Here is a 22031-nt window from a genome sequence, read left to right as displayed (position 1 = left end):
TCACATTATCATCTACAGACTGATAGTGAAAGTTCTCCTTCAATTTGGTTTAAAGCAAAGAATAATAAAACACCAGATTCCAAAATAATTTCTTGGAGTTACTGCTTTCCAAATTCAGTACTAATGTTTTGCACTGAACTGCTGCTCGTCATCACTGGACATTTTGACACCCTGGGGCAATGTGTCATTGTTAGATGAAGAGGAAAAGGGGTATGTCTTTCTTTTGTAAAAAGGGAGAAAAGTGATGTGAAAGCTGAGGTGGGAAAGCAGCTGTGCCCACAACACACGCATGCGCTCAGGAAAAGCATTTTTAGGAAAGTCTTTTACCCTAGTTTGAAGGCCACTGGGATATACCTGATTCTTTTACTCTCTGATTCTTATTCACTCATAAAATCCACCCTAATTGCACCTCTGTCTCTGCAACTCCACTGAAAATACTTTTACAAAGGCCATTAGCAGCGAACGCCTTCAGTTGGTCGTGGAAAGTCTCCGGGAGCGCAGGTTTAGGCGCGCGCACAACCGATTTCCGGTTGGGAAGCAGGGGCGGCCCGGCTGTTTGGAGCATGCGCACACAAATTTGCCGTTAGGCATCAAGCGCCCTTGAGCACACAGGTGTTTGGATTCAGGTGAGACTCTTAGCAATATGCGCTGTGGGGTCCCGGGTCCTGTTGAAGTGGTCGCAGAATGTTTGTGGGTCCCTCTTTGGCCGGATTCCAAATTCGTGGATGAGAGGTTGGTGTATTCGTTCTTATGACCGGAATTTTAACATTTTTTTTCCTTGAATCATTTTTTTCGGATATAAACATATTAAATATTCCTCGTAAAATATCTCACAAATTGCAACCCAATAGAAAAATAAGCTCGCAACCTAAAATTATCAGGAGGCAATAATTAAGCAAAAGCGTTTATTCGAGATCAAAGAATTGCAAATTCAGGGTACACATTTCAGCAGCGACCAAAATATTGTCCCACTAGGGAGCAAAAAAATGGGTTTTTATTTTTATTTTTTTTAAGATATTTATTTATTTATTTATTTATTTATTTAACAGAGAGAGAGAAAGAGAGAGCACAGGTAGGCAGAGCTGCAGGCGCGGGGAGAGGGAGAAGCAGGCTCCCCTCAGAGCAGGGAGGGAGCCCTACCGCGGGGCTCAATCCCAGGACCCTGGGATCATGACCTGAGCCAAGGCAGCCACTTAACCAACTGAGCCACCCAGGTGCCCCGGGTTTTTATTTTTTTATTATTTTTTTTTATTGATGTATAGTTGACACACAATGTTATATTAGTTTTCAGGTATACAGAGTAGTGACCTGACAAGTCTATACCTTATGCTATGCTCACCACAAGTATAGCTACCATCTGTCACCAAAAGTCGGGGGTTTTTAAAGACAAAAAGGGAATGCTTGTATAGATTGTTTACAAAGAATTTTGATTGGCGTTGGTGGCAGAAAACTAATCTTGGCTAAACTTAAGGCTATCACTAAGCAAAAGTCTATCACTGCAGCAAGTTTCAGGTGTTGGTGCCTAGTCCTTGAAGTACTTGCGATTTGGCCCACTTAAAAAAATGCATGTTCCATCCCCTCGGGATGTGCATACGGTCCATTCCTTAATGGCCTCCTGGCCCCATTTATAAACCCCTTGACATAAGTGACTCTGTTTTATTTCACCTTTCACAAGGCAAAGAACTGGGAAACAGAGTCCATAGAAAAATAAATAGACCTTAAACATACAAAAAGATGCCTAGGGTCAGTTGTAATGAGAGAAAGCAAATTGGAACTACACTAAGATATTTTTTACTCAGATTGGCAACCAATGAAACATTTGGCAGTATGCTCTGTATCGGAAGATGTGGGGAAATGGGTTTTATAGTGCTGATAGGAGAGCAGAATGTCACAGCCCTCTTGTGTGATCAGAACCACCGCCGCATTTTATACTTTGATCCAACAATCCCACTCTGGAGAATTTTTCCTATAGATACACTTGGTTACATATGAAATGATGTATGTTGTTGATTGTAATAGCAAAAAATTGGAAACTACCCAAGTGTCCATCAGAGGACTGATTTTTAAAAAAGAAAAAACGATGATACTGTCGACCAAGGAAGAATTCACTGAAAATTAAAGCAAACACTTTTATTTTGGCAATTAGAATTGCAATTCAGGAAACACAGGTTCAGGTTGAAGCCTGAATAGCATTCTGAGAAAGACAAAGAGGGGACAGTTATAAGGTGAAAGGTCATGAGTGCAGTTCTCATTTAGGTCCTCTCTACAAAACAGTGATTGAAACTAGGTTAGCTGGGATTGGTTGAGTTGAAATGAAAATAAGAGATTGAAACTTATTAAATTGGACCGTCTCCTTTCTATGTGAAGAATTTGGAAAACCGAGTTGCCATGGTCCAGGCTGAAGGCCACAGCTGAGGACTTGCAAAGTTCAAAAAGTTCATAGTTTCCTTTAGTGAGTGCATAAATTCCTCCTCCTTTATGTCCCCCTGACTGTTTTTTGAAAGAGACTCTCTTAGTTAGGCTTGCTTGCTCCTTTTTGAAACCTCCTTTTACAGTACATGTGCACAATGGAGCATTATGCAGCAGTGAAAAAGAATGAGGGTTCCCTGTGTAGTGCAATGGAAAGCTCTCCAAGATCTCTTGCTAAGTGAAAGCAGCCCAGGTATAAGGTGTGCCTTCTGTGGAGGAAAGGAGAATAAGATTGAATGATCTTTTCTTGTTTCCCATAAATTTTGTAAAGATACAAAAGAAACTCATAGTCATGGTGTCCTGTAAGTTGGAGGGAAGCACAGAAATGGGGTGAGAGACTTCTCAATGTATGCATTATAATGTATTGCTTTTAAAACCACGTGAATGTTATCCATTAAAAACAAAAATAAAGCCACAATAACTTTTTAATTTCAGAAAAATGCAATATAAAAAAATGAAAAATCACCCATAATTCCACCTCCTAAAGGTGACTACTGTTATCACATGTATGTTCTTTCAGCATCTTACTTGCTTTTAAAATTTAATTTTGATTTATGTTATTCACATGCTTCAAAATATGGAGGAAAGCTTTTTTTTAAAACCAAAAGCTCTTAGTCTGCTATAATTATATTTTTAAATTTATTCACTGTGTGCATTTGGATACCCTCTTGTGTGAAGTGTCCATTCAGGTCTTTTGCCTATTTTTGTTGGGTTTTCTTCTTACTGATTTACAGGAGTTCTTTATAAATTTTGAATGTATGTCCTTTGTATATGAACACTCTTTGGCTTGCCTTTTCACTTTAATGATATGTTTTGGAGAACATAAGGTCTTAATTTTAATGTGGTTCAGTTATCAATTTTTTTAATGGTTGGTGATTTTTCTCTGATCCTGTTCAAACAGTCTGCTGTTAATCCTATTTATTGAGGTCTTAATTTCTCTTATTGTATTTTTCAGTTCCAGAATTTCCATTTATTTCTTTAACTTCCAGTGCTCTGCCAAAGTTATCTTGTCTTTTTTTTCTTAAACATATTAAGAATGGTTATTTTAAAATCTATATCTGATAACTCTGTTAGCTAGTTACCTTTTGAGTCGGGTGTTTTTCTTCTCTACTTTTGAATACTTCAGCTTGTTTCCCTGTATGCCTGTTTATTTTTGTTTTTTTAATGTGGTCATTGTGAAAAATTATAGAGGTAATTGAATCCTAAAATAATGTTCTTTTCCTCCAGAGAGAATGCGTATTTGCTTCTGACAGATGGCTAGCACCACTATCAATCTCGGAGCAACTTAATCCATTCAGAAATTGAGATAATTCAGAATTGGGCTTTAGTGCCTGTCTGTTCAACCCTATTCCTAGAGTATGACCTTTCAGATCCCAAGGCAAAGCCTGAGGATTGGCCCTGAATTCATGGTTCCTTAGCTTCATGAGTCTGTTCAAAGCTCTCGGGGCACCTGGGTGGCTCAGATGGTTAAGCATCTGCCTTCGGCTCAGGTTATGATCCCAGTGTCCTGGGATCGAGCCCCGCATCGGGCTCCCTGCTCAGCGGGAAGCCTCCTTCTCCCTCTCCTTCTACTGCTCCCTCTGCTTGTGCTCTCTCGCTCTCTCTGTCAAGTAAATAAATAAATAAAATCTTTAAAAAAAAAAAAAACCAAAGCTCTGTTCATCTACTCTGCTTTATCTTCTGAAATTAGAAGATTGGCAGAGCCCCAAATAGTGGGCTCAGCAACATGTATTCCCACCTTCTGTTTTCTCCTGGATCTGGGCACATAATTCTTCATGGCCTTATTTTTTCTCCTATGCTTTAAAACAGATACTTTAAAATATTTTATCTAGCTTTTCTAGTTGTGCTGTAGAAAAATTGGTCCAAATTGACTATTCTGCAGAACATTTTTTAGAACTTAAAAAAAAAAAGCAAGAATGTTTTTGAGACTTCTTTAAAGAAAAAAAGGCCTTTAGTTTTATGTTTCTTTTTGTTTGTGTTTTGAAAAGAAGACTGTGTCTTGGAGCTGTATCAATATGGTGAGTTTCAGAGTAATTTAAAATATTTTACAGCTGATTTTCAGGCAGACTTTTTTATTGTTCTTTAAATGAGAGGCTTTTAGGTTTTACAGGTCTTGTTGATGTCAAGAGTGTTGGAATTAGGGTTGGGAGTGGTAGGGAACTAGACTATGTTAGGTTGAAAGTCAGAGCCTGTTTTGGCAGTCTTCCCCACTGACATTTCTCTGCCTTCATCACTAGCTCTCAGTAGCCTTTCGTGCAGTTGATTGTTCCATTCTTTTTTTTTTTAATAAATTTTATTTATTTATTTGACAGAGAGAGACAGCAAGAGACGGAACACAAGCAGGGGGTGTGGGAGAGGGGGAAGCAGGCTTCCCGCTGAGCGGGAACTCATCCCAGCACCCTGGGATTGTGACCTGAGCTGAAGGCAGACGCATAACGACTGAGCCACCCAGCCACCTCTGTTCCATTCTTAAAACATTTTCTCTGGGACCTTATTCTCCTGCTCCTCCTCTTCTTCTCTTCTTGACCTCAGTCTGTTCGGCTGACCAATTTCCCTTTTCCCAACCTCTGCTTCCCTAGAGCTTAATCCTGGGGTCTCTCCTCTATCTAGATTATTTTCCTAATTGATCTCATGCAGACCCATGGCGTTAAAATATTTTCTGTGCAGAAAAATCTCAAATGTATACCTCCAGGTGAGAACTCTTCCCAGTGTCTCATTATCTCCTTTTTTCTTTTGATTTAAAAATTTAGGTAAACTTTGCATACAGTAGTGTACAAATCTTAAGCATACAACTCAATGAATTTTACATTCGTATATACCCACCCAAAAGATCTAGATATAAGTCATTTCTGTCACCCTAGAAAGTTCCATGTAGCCTTTCCATTCAGTACCCTTCTTAGAGTTCTTTACTGTTCTCACTGCTATTTTACCTGTTCTTGAACTTAACATGAGTAGAACCATACAGTATATCTTTTTCTCTGGCTCCTTTCAACAAAATTTTTGAGAATTTATTTCTGTTGCTCCATATATCAGTAATACATCCCCTCCTTTTTTTTTTAAAGTGGTCTCCACGTCCAGCGGGGAGCCCAACACAGGGCCCCAACTCACAACCCGGAGATCAAGACCTGAAGTGAGATTGACTGAGCCACCCAGGTGCCCCAATAATCCTCCTTTTCTATTGCAGCATAGTATTCTACTGTGTGAATATTTCAGTTTATTTTCCAGTTGTTAGATATGCCCCCCAGTTTTTTATTATCATGGATAGAGTTGCAATGCTATGAACAATTTTGTACATTTTTTTGTGTATATAATGTACTTATTTCTCTTTATCCTGCCACATGCTTAGAAGATTTGACCGGTTGGCTTATATAATATAGCATTCTAAGGAGAGAAACAGTGACTTTGACTCTGTTTTCCTCCTAGTTCTTCAATCCAGTAATAGTTTTTAAAAACTAATACCTAAAAAAGGAGTACAAATTTGTGGAGATAACTGAAATCATCAGTAATAAAGAACTTGATAGAATATTTAAATTTTCCAACCGGAAGCAAATTTTCAAGAGAACTTGTTTGCCCAATTTTATTGGCTCCATATCCCAATGATTTTCTTTATTCAGGGCACTTATAAACCATGAGCAACTTCTGGAACGGGCAAAGAGACGTGTGCACCCGAACATTTGTTGTGTTTATGCCAGCGGGGAGAGGCAGCAGCATGTGCAGGGGGCCGAGATGCTCTCAAACCACAGACTCAGTGCCTTTTTTTTTTTTTTAACTATTTCAGCCCTTCTGCAAATGATCTCACTCCTCTCCCTAACCTCCTTGCCACTCAGAGTGCGGTCCTCAGACCACAGATCCTCGGTGTCATCTGGGAGCTGTATTCATTCCATATTGTTATGTAATGAATTATCCCACTATTTCGCAGCTTACACTGGCATGCATGGTATGATGTCACTGTTTCTGAGGGGCAGGATTCTGGGCACGGCTTAACTGGGTCCTCTCCTTCATAGTGTCTCACAAGGCCTCAGTCAAGGTGTCAGCCTAAGGTCTGTGGTGTTGTCTGAAGGTGTCACGCCATCAACTATGCCATCAACTATGAGAACAGCCAGGCCCAGCTAGAGGAGTGTTTAATTATTGACCTGTGTGATCGCCACAGGGGCTGCCACCCTAATCCAGGCCTTCATCTCTCAACAGCTTCCAGCCTCCTCTTTTTCCTGATTATGGTCTACTTTCCCATAGCGATCAGAATAATCCTTTACAAAACCTAAACATCTGAACACATCACATCCCCATAAAACTGCCCCAGGACTTCCCACTGTTTAGAATAGAGTAAGTTGCTATAGGACTTACAAAGTCCTATATGATCTAGCTTCTACTTGAACTCCAGCTCAGACTGTTCATCCCCTTGATTATTACGCACCAGGTGTACCGGCCTTCTCTGGGGCCCTGGAATGTGCCCAACTCAGTTTCTCCTCAGGGGCTGTACACTTGCTCTTTTCTCTGCTCCCATATCTTCTAGTGGTGGATCATCCTCATTCAGATTCTGGAAGGAAAAGTAGGCTCCATTCTTAATCTCTGTCATTTTATTTTCTTTATAGTATTACCCAAATCTGAAATTCATGTTTATTGGTTATAGGATGTTAGAAAGGGGTTCTGACTTGGAATTTCAGCAGAGACTCCAAAGGTGAAGCATGATGTAGGAGGTAACAAGTACTCCTAGGACCCCACACACAAGCAAGGGATGGAGAAGCTGGCTCTTGCTGCATCAGCAGTCACCCACCTATAACCTATAAAAGAGTTTGGAATGGGGGTTCTGGAGGGAGGATTTCCCAGGAGACAGTTATCAGTACATTCTGCATTTGTGCCTCTCTTGTGGTGGGGGAGGGAGGCACTAACCCCACTTTGAAGGAGACGTCTTTGCTTTTTTTAAGATTTTGTTTATTTTAGAGAGAAATAGCACAAGGAGGGGGAGGGGCAGAGGGAAAGGGAGAGAACTTCAAGCAGACTCTGCGCTGAGCACAGAGGCCAACTGCAGGGCTTGATCTCACAACCCTGAGATCATACTCTGAGCCAAAACCAAGAACCAGACACTCAACCAACTGAGCCACCTGACTAAGCCATGAGAAGTGGGTGGGTATCAGGGAAGCCTACTTGGAGAGTATGAGATGAGTGATGAGATAGGATTGGGAGTTCAGGCTGGAGTGACGAGAGTACAGAAATGTGTGCAGTGAGAGGAGAGTGCAGCAGTGTAGAGAATGCTAAGCAGCCCAATGGGAAACAAAGCTAGGGAAAGGAGACTCAAGGCCGAGACTAGAACTTCTTTAGTAGGAGGCTTATTTAGTAGGTGATGGGGAGTCACTGAAGGGTTTAGACCAAGACTGGCATTACCAGAATTGTATTTGACCAAGGTAACTTTGATGGTTGGTAAATGGTGAGTTGAAGAGAAACAAATTCAGAAGCAAGACCAGTCAGGCAACTCCTGTGATAGTCTAGGCAGGGTTAATGACATCCTGGTAGACCTGAGTGGTAGAGATAGAAAGGAGGAATGGTTTGGAGAAACATTAGGATGTCAGTCAGCTGGATTTGGTCATTGATTAGATGGGGAGAGAGTAAGGAGTCTGTGCTGACTTTCAGATTTCTGGCTCAGGGGACTGAGGACTGAGTGGATAATGAAGCTCTGAGCTCAGGGGCAAGACATGCTTATTAGATAAGACAGTTCAGTTTTGGACTAGTTGGGAACATTTTAGCATTTTTTAAAAGATTTTTTATTCATTTGAGAGAGAAAGAGCATGAGCAGGGGGAAGGGTCAGAGGGAGAGGGAGAAGCAGACTCCCTTCTGAGCAGGGAGCCCGATTCAGGGCTCGATCCCAGGACCCTGGGATCATGACCTGAGCCAAAGGCAGATGCTTAACCATCTGAGCCACCCAGGTGTCCCCATTTTAGCATTTATTGTCCTTTTTCTTCATTTCTCACCATTGCATCCACCTCCTTTTAGGTAAATTGTTATATAGTATTTTAATCCTCTAGTGAAACATCTGCACAGTTTCTACAAATCAAGGCATGGCAGTGCCCTTAGTCCTTCTTTGTTGCTAGCTCCAACGTTGGTTTTTCCATTCCCTGACTTTCTTCATCTATTCCTTTTTTTTTTTTTAAGATTTTGTTTGTTTGTTTGTTTGTTTATTTATTTATTTATTTATTTATTTATTTATTTATTTGAGAGAGAGTGCAAGTGGGGAGAGAGGCAGAGGGACAGGAGAGAGAGAATCCCAAGCCGACCCTGCACCAAGCCTGGAGCCTGTCATGGGACTTGATCCCATGACCCTGAGATCATGACCCAAGCCTAAATCAAGAGTCAGATGCTCAACTGACTGAGCCACCTAGATGCCCCTTTCTTCATCTTTTGAAAATAAAGGTGAAAATTAATATTTTATTTTTTTAAGACAACGTGGAGCCCAGCATGAGACCTGAACTCATGAATCTGATATCAAGACCTCAGCTGAGATCAAGAGTTAGATGCTTAACTGACCGAGCCCCCCAGGTGCCTCACCCCATTTGTTCTTGGTAAATAGAATCAACTGGAATTGAGCAATGTTACTTACAAAATCTTTTTATTCTCTGTAAGAAAGCAAATAAGTGTCAATCTTCTATTTCTTTAAAAAGATTTTTATTTATTTGTCAAAGAGAGAGAGAGCACAAGCAGGGGGGAGGCGTAGAGGGAGAAGCAGGCTCCCCACTGAACAAGGAGCCCAATGCGGGGCTTGATCCCAGGATCTTGGGAACATGACCTGAGCCAAAGGCAGACGCTTAACCGACTGAGCCACCCAGATGTCCCAGGTGTCAATCTTCTAAACAGTCCTCTCCCTTTACTGAAATGATCCAATGAACTTGAAGGGGTCCATAGCAAAAGGGATACTGAGGAAGGAATCAGAGTGAGAAGAAAAAATACAGCATAATTTCACAGTTGATCCACCCACTAGAAACAGCCACTGTGAATGTAATAAATTATAAAGATAAGGAAATCAGTCCATCCATAAGCAAAAAAAAAAAAAAGTCCTACCAAAAAAACAAAAAAACTCTTGTCATCACATATTTAGTTAAAAATTTTAAAAATGTTCTTAGTGTATTACTCCCTTGAACAAACATGATCCCTGTACAAATCTTCAGTGTCATCTTTCCTTTTATCTGGATAAATACCATGAGTTCCCTTCTTTTCAAATATATATTTGACCTCCTTTCAAATATATTTCATCAGAATCCTCTTTTCAAGTAGCTTTCTATAAATATTGCTTACTTTTAATAAGGTTCACCTTCCCCACCCCTGCCAAGCATCAGGATGTGTTATATTCCCTCTCTGAGCGCCAAAGGACTCCCTCCACCCTAGCTCCCAAGGCAGATCTTAAAGGGGTTTTTGCATATATTCAGATGTAGAAGAAAGCCTGTAATTCTGATATGTTAAGAAGTGGGGTTTGGTAGTTATTACCTTTTATGATTCTATGAGTTATGTTAAATCAGCTAAGTGGTGGTTCTGTTCCACTTGGCAGAGCCTGGTACTGTAGTCTGAATGTTTGTGTCCCTCCAAAATCCATATGTCAAAGTCCTAACCCCTGGAGTCTGCTACTAGGAGGTGGGGCCTGTGGGTGAGTAGGTGAGGCAGTCAGAGCTCTCATGAATAGGCAGCCGAAGAGGGCTGCCCTTATAAAAGAAGCCCAAGAGAGTCTCTCTCCCTCCTTCTGTCATGTGAGGACATAGCAAAAAGATAACTGTCTACGAACCAGGACGAGGGCCCTCACCACATATTCGATCTGCAGGTGCCATGATCTTGGACTTCCAGAACTATGAGAAGTAAGTGTCTGCTGTTTATACGCTATGATATTTCTGGTAAAGCCTCCCAAACAGAGGAAGACAGCTGGGATCACTCATTTGGGCTGGAATTTTATTCGCATGTTTAGTGCCTCATGGGAGCTGGACCTCTCTAGCTACAAGGTAAGGCTTCTTCCCTGGTGCCACAGGGCTCTGAGAGTGGAAATGCAGAAGCCAGCAGGCCTCTAATGGGCTCGGCCACAAGTGGCACAGCATTTCTTCTCTTACATCCTACTGGTCTGAGTAAGTCATGAGCCAGCTCTGGTTCCAGGGCAGGAGCGGCATGCATGTACACAATCTACCACAGTAAGAAAAGTGGGAGAGGCAAATTTTTGCTTTCAAAATTTAGCTGAGGTTTTGCCTTATAAGATGAACAAAATGCCACTTAAGAAACAACTAATCTTGGGAACAATAAGGGTAAAGAGATCAGAAATCATTTTTTGAGGAATTTTATACTTGAGAGGAAAGAAATTGGTGACCGGCCACCTTAAGGTAGATGAGAGAAAAGAGAGGGAGGGATACTGTTTCTGAAAGAAGGGTTTAGCAACGCATGTCTCTTGAAACACACAGAGAAGGGAGAGTGTTCCTCATCTGAGTACTTACTAAGGGAACGGAATTCAAACTCTGGCCAATGTTGTCCTCGGTGTGTGGGTTCCCCTGCCTCACCCTCCAGCCCTGGAGGAAGCAGCGGGGAATGGCAGGAGGGTAGGGGTCTAAGAAGCTTCGAGCATACCCTTTCCTGTCCAAACCAAGTCCCTGAACAGCTCTGTGTAAAGGGTTCACTGAAGGCTTGGAGGTAACTAGAGAGAATGACACTATGGTGGGGGACCCTCAACTGGACACTAACTATGATGGTTCCCAAAGCCCAAGGAAAAGAAAAAGAGACAACCCTTTTACAGGGGTCCTAGCCTTTCTTGTCTTGAAATCCACCTTTTACTCCCTCCTCTCCAAGAAAGCATTCCTTCTTTAATCCTCCCCAGTGAGCATCTTCACACACATACACACGCGCCCAGATGTCCCCATGTGGGTAAAAAATGGAGGCTTCACAGACATTGAGCTTGCTGCTCTCAAGCTACTCAGAGAACCAGCAGGTGTTGTGAAATTACCATCTTCTTTTACCCATTTAAACCAGATTCAGTTCTTTTTTTTAAAGATTTTTTTTTTAATTTTTAAGTAATCTCTACACCCAACATGGGGCTCAAACTCACAACCCCGAGATCAAGAGTCGCATGCTCCACTGACTGAGCCAGCCAGGTGCCCCCAGATTAAATTCTTTTTTTTTTTTAAAGATTTTATTTATTTATTTATTTGACAGAGAGAGACAGCAAGAGAGGGAACACAAGCAGGGGGAGTGGGAGAGGGAGAAGCAGGCTCCCCGCTGAGCAGGGAACCCAATGCGGGGCTCGATCCCAGGACCCTGGGATCATGACCTGAGCCGAAGGCAGATGCTTAACGACTGAGCCACCCAGGCACCCAGATTAAATTCTTAATAACAATAGCAATAACAAAATTATCGAGCACTTGCCATGTGTCAGACGTCACTCCAAGCATATAAATATTAGTGCATTTAAATCTCACAATAGTCCTATGGGAACGGTTATTATTCCCATCCTTAATGTGAGGGCAGTGAAACACAGAGAAGTTAAGTAACTTATCCAAGGTCACACAGTATCACACACAAAAGGTACTGTGTGACCTTTTCCCTGTAGAAAAGCAGGGATTCACATCCTGATAATTCCCAGAGCTCACACTCCTGAACCTCAACACTGCAGCCTCTCTTTTGTACAGCTTCTTCTCCTACCACCTTCTCTGTAAGGAAGCCAGCAGTTGACAAACTCATTCTTCTGGTAAGGGTCAGCCCCTGGACATGTAAGGGCTATTTTCTTCTAGTTGGGTGTCTGTTTTGTTAACAGTGGCTATTTCTGGGTGCTAGAATAAAAGGCAAATTTTTCACCTTTTTAAAATATGTATTTTTTTGTGATTGATATGTAATTCCTCAGTAATTTTTTTAGAAGCCCCCCATAGTCTTTCTTGCTCTTTTTAGCCCCCTAACCTCTTGGGGCTAACATGAGCATAGATGGGCTTCAAGAACAAGGTATAACTTGAAAACATTGCTTCAGATACAAAGTGTAACCACAACACTCAGTTTTATTGGACATCCCTTGTGTAGAACAAAAATGTCTCTCCTCCAACTTTAAATATGGCACCTGGATCTGTGTTAATCAAGGACAAGGTTATTCAGGGGGAGTGAGTGTGGTTTTCTAAGAGATAGGAAGTAATTTAACCAATATATAGGAGGGTGGATATCTCAGGGCCAGAAGTGCGTCATGTCATGGATTCCACGGTCCTAGGTGCTATAATATGCTTTCCACAGCCCACTGATATGACGGAGCCAGTTCCACAGCTGCCTGGGGTGTCTACGAAAGTATCTATGAAAGGTTCCTCAAGAACTCAAAAAAAAAGAAAAAAGAAAGGAAAATGAAACAAACCCTTCCATCTATCTTAGCACGTGTGAGGCTCCCCTGGTCCAAAGTAGAGCATGTGCAACTGATTCCTGGAAATAGGGACCCGTGGACTTGATGGGCCAAGTGGTTGGGCTTTCCGATGGGGCAGCCCAAAGGAAGGGTCTCAAGAGTGATTTTCATGAAGGCAGGTTTTAAGTCAATGGATGAGGTGGCTTAGAGTCTAGGCCCTCTTGGGCCAGATTTGGAGGTGATGTGCTTTCCTAACACTAGGTAGGAGATAATGTTCAGGTTGCACAATATTGGGTCCTACCAGAGATCCCAGGAAGAATGCTATAGCAAGTCATGGACATTCTCCTTAGGGGCAGGTGTTAAGGGTTGATTAAGTTGCGTTTGGGGATGGCTCTTAATTCTGCCAAGAGTGAAAAAACTAAAACTTAGCCATATTCCTTTGACCTAAGTTTTGGGCCCCAGGAGACCCAGGACTCTTGGGATGGAGGGGCATCCAGCTTCTTTTTTTCTTTTAGATTCTAGAGAGGTCTTGGTTATCCTAACATATTTTTAAAAATTTTATTTAAATTCAATTTAATTAACATATACTATATTATTAGTTTCAGAGGTAGAATTCAGTGATTCCTCACTTACATATAACACCCAGTGCTCATTATCACATGCCGTCCTTAATGCCCATCACCCAGTTACCGCATCCCTCTGCCCACCGCCCCTCCAGCAACCCTCCATTTGTTCTGTATAGTTAAGAGTCTCTTATGGTTTACCTCCCTCTCTGTTTTCATCTTATTTTTCCTTCCCTTCCCCTATGTTCATCTGTTTTGTGTCTTAAATTCCACAAATGAGTGAGATCATATGGTATTTGTCTGTCTCTGACTGACTTATTTCACTTAGCATAATCCCCTTAGCTCCATCGGTTATCCAAACATATTAGGAGCACCTCCAAGAAGAGCACAACTGACTTTAATACATAAACTCCCGTTCATAAGAACCCTAGTTCTTGAAGGTACCTTAGTGACTTTTACAATAAATGAGAGCCATGGTGAGTCACATACTGAAAGGATCACCTTGTGATGTTGACAGGGAAAATGGACCCACCCGGACAGAAGCACTTTGAGACAGGTTGAGACTTGCTATAGAGTTTTGTTGGTCCTCCCTCTACACATTCCCTCACCCAAGCTGTGTTCTGGGTTCTATTATGTGAAGTCAGTCAGGTGTGGCCACAGAAGGAAACACAGAGAGGCTCAGGAAAACAAAGTTTATTATACTCACAAGTCCTAGAGACTCAGGCGGCAGAGCACAGCATGCAGAGGGCCACGTGGGAAAGTACCAGTGTGGGGCAAGAGTGAGGGGAGTGCTGGGGCCACAGCCTTTATTGAAGTTTCTACAAGAAAAACAAGGCAGGGCGGAGTAAACAGTTTAGGATTGGCTAATTTGAACAATTTCCATGGGCTCTAAGCTATAGGGGTGGTCTATCATTGCCTAGTGCAATAGCCCTGCGATGATTAAGGCAGAGGAATATTGCCTTTTGGGGTGCACAGGCCAGATAGAGGAGGTATGGCTCTGGATTGGTTAGTTTGCAAATCAAAGTCATGCTCCTGGCTGAGCATGCTATCTCTAAGAATTGGCTAGTCCCAGGATGGGTAGTCTCCCCAGCCAGAAAGGTTTTTAAGATATCAAAACATTATAGTGTACATAAAATTAAAAATATAAACAACACAACCTATTGCTACATAACAAATGATCCCAAATTTAGCAGCTTAATGCAAGCATGATCTCGTAGTTTCTGTGAGGCAGGATTTCAGGAATGGTTTAGCTTGGTGATTCTGGGTCTGGGTCTCTCTTGAGGTTGCAGTCAAGGTGTTGGTCTAAGGTAATCTGAAGGCTCAGTTGGAGGAAGATCAGTTTCTAGGCCTACTCACAGGATTATCTGGCAAGAAGCTTTATTTCCTTGCTAATGATCGAAAGGAAGATTCAGTTCCTTGTCACATGGACCCATCCATAGGCTGCTTCCGTATCCTCCCCACATGGCAGCAGGCTTCCCCAAAGCAGGTGAGCCAAGAGAAAAGGCAAAGAGGAAGTCCTAATGCATTTTACCACCTATTTTCAGAACTTGCAGGTCCTCACTTCTGCGGCATTTTGTTTGCCAGGAGTGATTTACTAAGCTGCGTCCACACTCAAAGAGAAGGAAAGAGTATCAAAGAAGTAAAAGCATCACAAAGTCCAACACCAACTTGATCTCTGCAAAACCAGCCCAAGGCACTTTGATAAGGGCCGTTGTGTCCTAGTTTGCCCCAGATCCAGTGAGCTGGTCTTTTGAAGACCACGGGTTTTAAACCACGAACTTCTTCCATTTATGTATTAGAGATCTAGGATTTGGGGGTGAATCGAGGGGAATCTGATTTGGGGTCTGCACAAAGTAGAGGCTCTCAAGTCCCCCAGGGTAGGGTTCCAGAAAGCTGTGCCTTACAGGCTAGGGGTACGGCAAAGGGGTATGGAGGTGGGTTGGGACATGGAGGACGAGGTGCGATCAACCCCCGCTGGCGGAGTGGGCTCTCTCCTTGGCGCTACCCCTCTAGACCGGCGATGCTGCTTATCAGACACTACCAAACATCACTGTACATAAAGGAAAAACACAAGTGAGGACAAGGAGGAGGAAGATGATTTAAAATGTTTGAGTAAATCAGTAATGGAAAGGTAGAAGATGTGGAGTTAAAAATATGTGAGTGCCTTCACTTTAAGGAACATTCTGAAATAAAAAATGTGTCTGCTCAAATTCCAGTAGTGGGTCATCACCTGACCAGTGCTCCCAAAAACTGTTGAGGTGATCAAAAACAAGAGTCTGAGAAACCGTCACAGCCACAAGGAGTCTAAGGAAACACAAAAACTAATGGTAATGTAGTATTCTGGATGGAATCCTGGACTAGAAAAAGATATGAGATAAAAACTAGGAAAAACTAAGATAGATAAAAGCTAAGAAAATCTGAGTAAACTATGCACTTTAGTTCATAATAATGCATCAATATTGGTTCATTAATAGAAACAGATGTTACATACTCATGTAACATGTTAATAATAAACTGGGGGTGTGAGGTATATGAGAACTCGCTGTACTATCTTCTCAATTTTTCTGTAAATCTAAAAATGTTCTCAGAAAATCTAGTAAGACCAATGTGTTTTTGCCCAATACTAAAATCTTATACAGAGATTAAAACATCTGAGCATTAGCTTATCAGGGATGTGCTGTGAACATTTTTACTTTAAGCTTGAAAAGGTAACAGAAAAATTAAAAGTGATTTATCAAGTTTAAATAAATCCCTAATAAAATTAAATTGCTCAAATGGCAGAGTTATGATTCTGGGGTTTCTTTTAATTCAAATAGAGTATTATGTAAAGACTCTTGTGATCAAGAGAGACTTGACATCTACAAGAGAAACTTTAACTTCTAAGCTTAAGAAAATTGCTTAGAATCAGAAAAAAATGCTTTTATGAGAAATTGTGCCTGTTTATAAAACATGTTTCTTAAAATTTAAGTCACATCACCAATGCATATTTTTTTCCAACTTTTTTTCCCTTCCCAAAAGCAAGGGAGCAAACAAACGAAACTATTGGGATCTACAGATGATTAGGATTCCCCTTTTACAAGTTAATAATACAAATTATTAAAAAATCAAAGTGTTTTTAACAGTTTTCTGAGCCTAAAGCAGAACATTGCTTTTGCCTTAACTAAGGCTAGTAGGAGACCGAATGTAAGAAATTAGAAATAAGATATAAAAAAAGGGATAAATAGAAGTTAAAAGTAATAGATCAAAATGTAAGTTATTTGGAGCCCAAAACCAGTGAAACAAAGTGGATGAGATTTAAAATAAAAGATAGAGCCAGAAGCCAATAAACTTTTGAAAATAAAAGTGAAGATTAATATTTTAATATGAGAGTTTAATTCATATATTTATTTATAAATATGACCATCAGTGCTATTTATAAAAGTAGTAAGTTGTCCAACAATAAGAAAACAATTGTAATGCTTCTATAAACTGGAAAAATGTGTAGGTATTTTTAAAAAATCATCTTTCTGGGGTGCCTGCGTGGCCCAGTTGGTTAAGCGTCTGCCTTCAGCTCAGATCATGATCCCAGGGCTCAGGTCATGGTCCCAGGGTCCTGGGATCAAGTCCCGCAGGAGGCTTCCTGCTCAGCGGGGAGCCTGCTTCTCCCTCTGCCCCTCCCCCTGCTTGTGCCCTCTCACTCTCTTTCTCTCTCTCTCGCTCACTGTCTCTTTCAAATAAATGAATAAAATCTTAGAAAAAAAAATCCACCACATCTAGTGTTTAAAAAAAAAATCATCTTTTTGAAGATTATTGAAAGACATTGGGGAAATATTTATAATTAACAAAGTATATATATAGAAATTCTAATTTTTTTCTTTTTTTAAAAAAGATTTATTTTGAGAGAGAGTGGGGGGATGGGCAACGGAAGAGGGAGGGAGAGAATCTCAAGCAGACTCCCCGCTGAGCATGGAGCCCCCCCCCAACCCCTGACCGAGCCAGTCAGGCTCCCCATGATTCTAATTTTTTTTCTAAATTTATAAAAATATATACGTGTTTCCTCACATAAATGAAATACTGAAACCTGCTACAACTTGGATGAACACTGACATTGTGCAGAGTCCTGGGATCGAGCCCCGCATCGGGCTCCCTGCTCCGCGGGAAGCCTGCTTCTCCCTCTCCCACTCCCCCTGCTTGTGTTCCCTCTCTCGCTGTGTCTCTCTCCGTCAAATAAATAAATAAAATCTTTTAAAAAATAAAACAAATAGAGTTGTTCAATCAGTGCTAATCCAAGTGTGATCTGTGACTAGGTATTTGTCCTTAAAGAAAGGACATAAAGCTTGTAATGTGCAAAAGCTTGGTCTCTACAAACCCTGCTTGCTCCCCTGAGGTGGGCTGGAATGTCCTCTCACCTCTTCGCTGGGTTGGAATCACAAGGTCAAAAGTCTCCCAGGAATAGATAGATCAGGTCAGCTTTAACACATTTCCTGGACATCTCAGCCAGGTATGGAATCAGAGACTAATCTGCTTTTCATAGTCCTTGGATTTTCGTTTAAGGCTTTATTTATTTGACACACACACACACACACACACACACACACACACACACACAGAGCACAACCAGGGGGAGCGACAGGCAGAGGAAGAGGGAGAAGCAGGCTCCCCTCTGAGCAGAGAGCCCGACATGGGGCTCCATCCCAGACACTCAACTGACTGAGCCACCCAGGTGCCCTCATAGTCCTTGGAATTTGAGCCTACTAACCACATAGCATGGGATAAGGCAGAAGCTGCTCAAATACATGGCCAGAACATTCTCTGCCTGCAGCCCAGGTATGCCCTTCACAAACCAGAAGATTGAATGGGACCACTGGAATGATGACTCAGGGGTGGTTGACTCCTCAACTTGGAGTCTTTCAGCCTCATGAAGCCAGTAGCAGACTGCAAGACAGAGGGACTTCAAAATGTGCCCCAGGATGGGTGTGCATACGGGTGTTACAGATATGGTAGTTGAAGCCAGGAATGTATTTACCTGATTTGAGGTGGTTATAATGTAATATTAACAGTACAATGCTTCTGACACTTTCTCAAAGATGTTTCAATTCTAGGTGAATAAATATTAGCTATAATGTTTTGCTAAATCTTTTGTAGTGAATTTGAGATTCCTCTGCTGAACTGTGGTGTTTGGGGATTGGTGCCCATTTCCTTAGTGAGAGAAGTGCTCTCCTGGTACCATCACCTCTGCCAAGGGCCATGTTTCCTGTTGTATAGCTCAGTGTTACTTGTTACATGAGAAACAATCGGGTGATGAATGGAGAGCCCAAAAGCCTTATCAAGCTGTACTGACTTTGTGAGGTTTTATTTTTTAAAAAAAGATTTATTTATTTGAGAGACAGAGTGGAGGGAGGGGCCAAGGGAGAGGAAGAGAGAGTCCCAAGCAGACTCCCTGGTGAGTGCAAAGCCCGACGTGGGGCTTGATCTCACACCCCTGAGATCATGATCTGAGCCAAAACCAGGAGTTGGAAACCTAACTGACTGAGCCACCCAGGCGCCCTAACTTTGTGAGGTTTTAAATGGCCTCTGCATGAAAAGGTTAACTGTGGATCATGAAAAATGAAGGCTTTTCAGCAAAACAGCCTTCACTTATGTGGAAATTATGTGTGCTAAAATATTAGCTATTTATCTTAGTGTTTAATATTATTTTTTCCTTCCTTCCTCTAGTAAAAATTGACAGGTTTTAGCCATTGTTATAGAAGAAAAACTGTTTCAATCCAGGAGCTCTGTGCAATAGCACAGCTTCCCGTTGGTAAGTGTCAGTATTTTCTACATGGCCTTCTAAAATCTAAAATAAGACCTCCACGCTGCTCCACCAGCGATAGTAGGGGAAACAGCTACACTCATTTGATGAAAGAAAAAAGGGCATTCATTTCATTTCACTTGTCATTGGAGGCTAGAGTGGACCTATTTAATGCCCACCCAGCTCAGGACTTGGTGGACAGGTGCAATGGCTCTTACGTGAAGAAGAGAGGAGTCTCGTGTTGGAAATCAAGGACTCAGAAAGGGAGGCGGTATGATGCTGGTTACAGAGCAAGTTGGTCAGCAGTCTTGGATTGCAGGAGACACAAACCCCACTCGGACCAACTTAAGCCAGAAAGGAAAGGCGTCAGGTCACACAACTTACAGCTTCCAGTCCACAGCGAAAAAAACCAAGATTTCAAGCATGGTTAGATCAAGCAGAGTCATTTGTAATTTGTCTCTCTCTCTCTCTTTCTCTCTCAGCGCTGCTCTCTTCTTTGCCGGTAGTTTCTGCAAGTATCCTGACATTGAGACTGACTGAGCTGAATGGATCCCATACTGACTCCTGAACTGGGGACTGTTCTGACTGGCCAGACCTGGGTCCTGTGTGCTCCCCGGGTTTTCACATTCAAGCAGCTGTGATGTGTAAGGCCTCTCAATGCCTTTGTCTTGATCCTGTAATTCAGGGATCATGCTTTTGTTAGAGGACATCACCAAATTGCATGGATCAAATCCTTCGGGAGGTGGCTGGGGATTCACATGCACCCTGTGCCCATCTGGAGCACAGCCAGCCACAGACCCTGCTACCGGGACTGCCCACCTTTTGGCTACTACCCCCAGAGGAGCCTGAAGGCAGGAGTGGGGGACAGGGCAGAACTGCTCGCCCTAGGAGGAGTTGATATCTGACACCAGTGTGGCAGATGTGAGGAGCACTAGAAAAGTCCTCCTTGCTCCAAAGGGAACTCCCTGTCTGCTGGCTGATGCCTGAAATTCCACCCTGTCTTGCTTTTGCTTTTAGCTCTTGTTAAGATACAAATATCCTGGAGAGTGGAATAACTTTAAGTTTCTATCAGACATTCTTGGTTTGAAGGATTAGAAAGCAGGTTTTGATAACAGGAGGGATAATGTTTAGGATTCTGGGAGCCTGAGGTCAAGGAATAAATGGGGTGGGAGGTGGGAAATAACAAAGAATGTGAAAGCCCCTGCCACTCGCCCACTGGCGTGCGGCTGGAGCTGGACAGGGCACGGGTTTGGGATGCAGGTAGGTGACATGGTGTGTCACTGAGCTGAAATGACAGCTTAGAGAAAGCAAGAAGGAAGGAAGCCTAGTGGGTGGTGATGGCCTCATGTGAGAGTAGTGCAGGAGTAGGGAGGTAAAGGGCTGAGGTAGGGCTGGGGCATTCACAGTGGGGAGACAAACTGAGCAAGAGGCTGGAGATAGAAACAAGATTTATGTGTGCCGGTGGTTTTCTTCTTCCAGTGCCTGCCACATACCAGGCCACTACAGATGGGTTCCCTTTCCTCTGTTCTGCAAGTAATTGTTTTAAATTATGATACAAATACAAAATTTACCATTTTCACCATTTTTAAGTGTGCAGTTCAGTGGCTTAAGTACATTTATGTTGTTGTGCAACCAACACCAGCATCCATCTCCAGAACTTCTCCATCTTCCTAAACTGAAACTGTATCCATTAAGCAATAGCTCACCATTTCCCCCTTCACCCTAGCACCTGGTAATCATGATTCTACTTTCTGTGTCTCTGAATTCGACTATTGCAGGTACTTGCTTCACTTAGCATCATGCCTTCCAGGTTCATCTCTGTGTAACATGTATCAGAATTTCATTCCCTTTTAAAGCTGAATAATATATCCCAACTTGGGTTGTTTCTACCTTTTGGCTCTTGTGAATAGTCCTACTGTGTACAAATATCTGTTCCAGTCCCTGCTTCACTTCTCTTGTGTATATACCCAGAACTGAGATTGCTGGATCATATGGAACTCTATATTTAATTTTTTAAAATATTTTTAAATTTAAATTCAATTAATTGACATTTAATATTTGTTTCAGGAGTACAGGTCTGTGATTGATCAGTCTTATATAATACCCAGTGCTCATTACAATGCATATCCTCCCCAACGTCCGTCACCCAGTTACCCCATCCTCCCACCCCCCTCCAGCAATCCTCAGTTTGTTTCCTAAGATCAAGAGTCTCTTATGGTTTGTCTCCCTCTCTGGTTTCATCTTGTTTCATTTTTTCCTCTCTTCCCCTATGATCCTCTGCCTTGTTTCTTAAATTCCACATATCAGCGAAATCGTATGATCATTGTCTTTCTCTGATTGACTTATTTCACTTAGCATAACACCCTCTAGTTCCATCCACATCGTTGCAAATGGCAAGATTTCATCTTTTTTTTTTTAAAGATTTTATTTATTTATTTGAGAGAGAGAGAATGAGAGATAGCACGAGAGGGAAGAGGGTCAGAGGGAGAAGCAGACTCCCTGCTGAGCAGGGAGCCCGATGCGGAACTCCATCCCGGGACTCCAGGATCATGACCTGAGCCGAAGGCAGTCGCTTAACCAACTGAGCCACCCAGGTGCCCAGATTTCATCTTTTTATGGCTGTGTAATATACCATTATATATATATATATATATATATATATATATATATATATATATATATTTATAATATATAACACATCTTTATCCATTCATCTGTCAATGGGCATCTGGACTCTTTCCATCATTTGGCTATTGTGGACATTACTGCTATAAACATTGGGGTGCACGTGCCCCTTCAGATCACTACATTTGTATCTTTGGGGTAAATACCCAGTAGTGCACTTGCTGGGTCATAGGGTAGCTCTATTTTCAACTTTTTGAGGAACCTCCATACTGTTTT

The 22031-nt window shown here is 41.9% G+C and overlaps 1 protein-coding gene across 2 annotated transcripts in view; it reads left to right on the top strand.

Annotated features, from left to right (window-relative positions):
• Window positions 1-619: 619 nt before the first annotated feature.
• Window positions 620-22031, top strand: part of CUNH2orf74 (chromosome unknown C2orf74 homolog) — a 26226-nt gene continuing 4814 nt past the window's right edge. The window contains exons 1-2 of one of the 2 annotated variants that reach the window (XM_073897669.1): window positions 711-732; window positions 10272-10305. In XM_073897669.1, the coding sequence (XP_073753770.1) occupies window positions 726-732; window positions 10272-10305 (41 nt within the window). In that variant the 5' untranslated portion in view covers window positions 711-725. Of the gene's footprint in view, window positions 733-10271; window positions 10306-22031 lie in introns of both variants that reach the window. The other variant, XM_073897668.1, reaches the window with a different exon arrangement.

Source organism: Callorhinus ursinus, unplaced genomic scaffold (assembly GCF_003265705.2).
Source record: "Callorhinus ursinus isolate GAN/ISIS: 27379988/994484 unplaced genomic scaffold, GSC_fseal_2.0 scaffold10, whole genome shotgun sequence".
Taxonomy (NCBI): domain Eukaryota; kingdom Metazoa; phylum Chordata; class Mammalia; order Carnivora; family Otariidae; genus Callorhinus; species Callorhinus ursinus.
The sequence above is the reverse complement of the archived record's forward strand: the minus strand, read 5'-3'. Positions and strand labels throughout refer to the sequence as shown.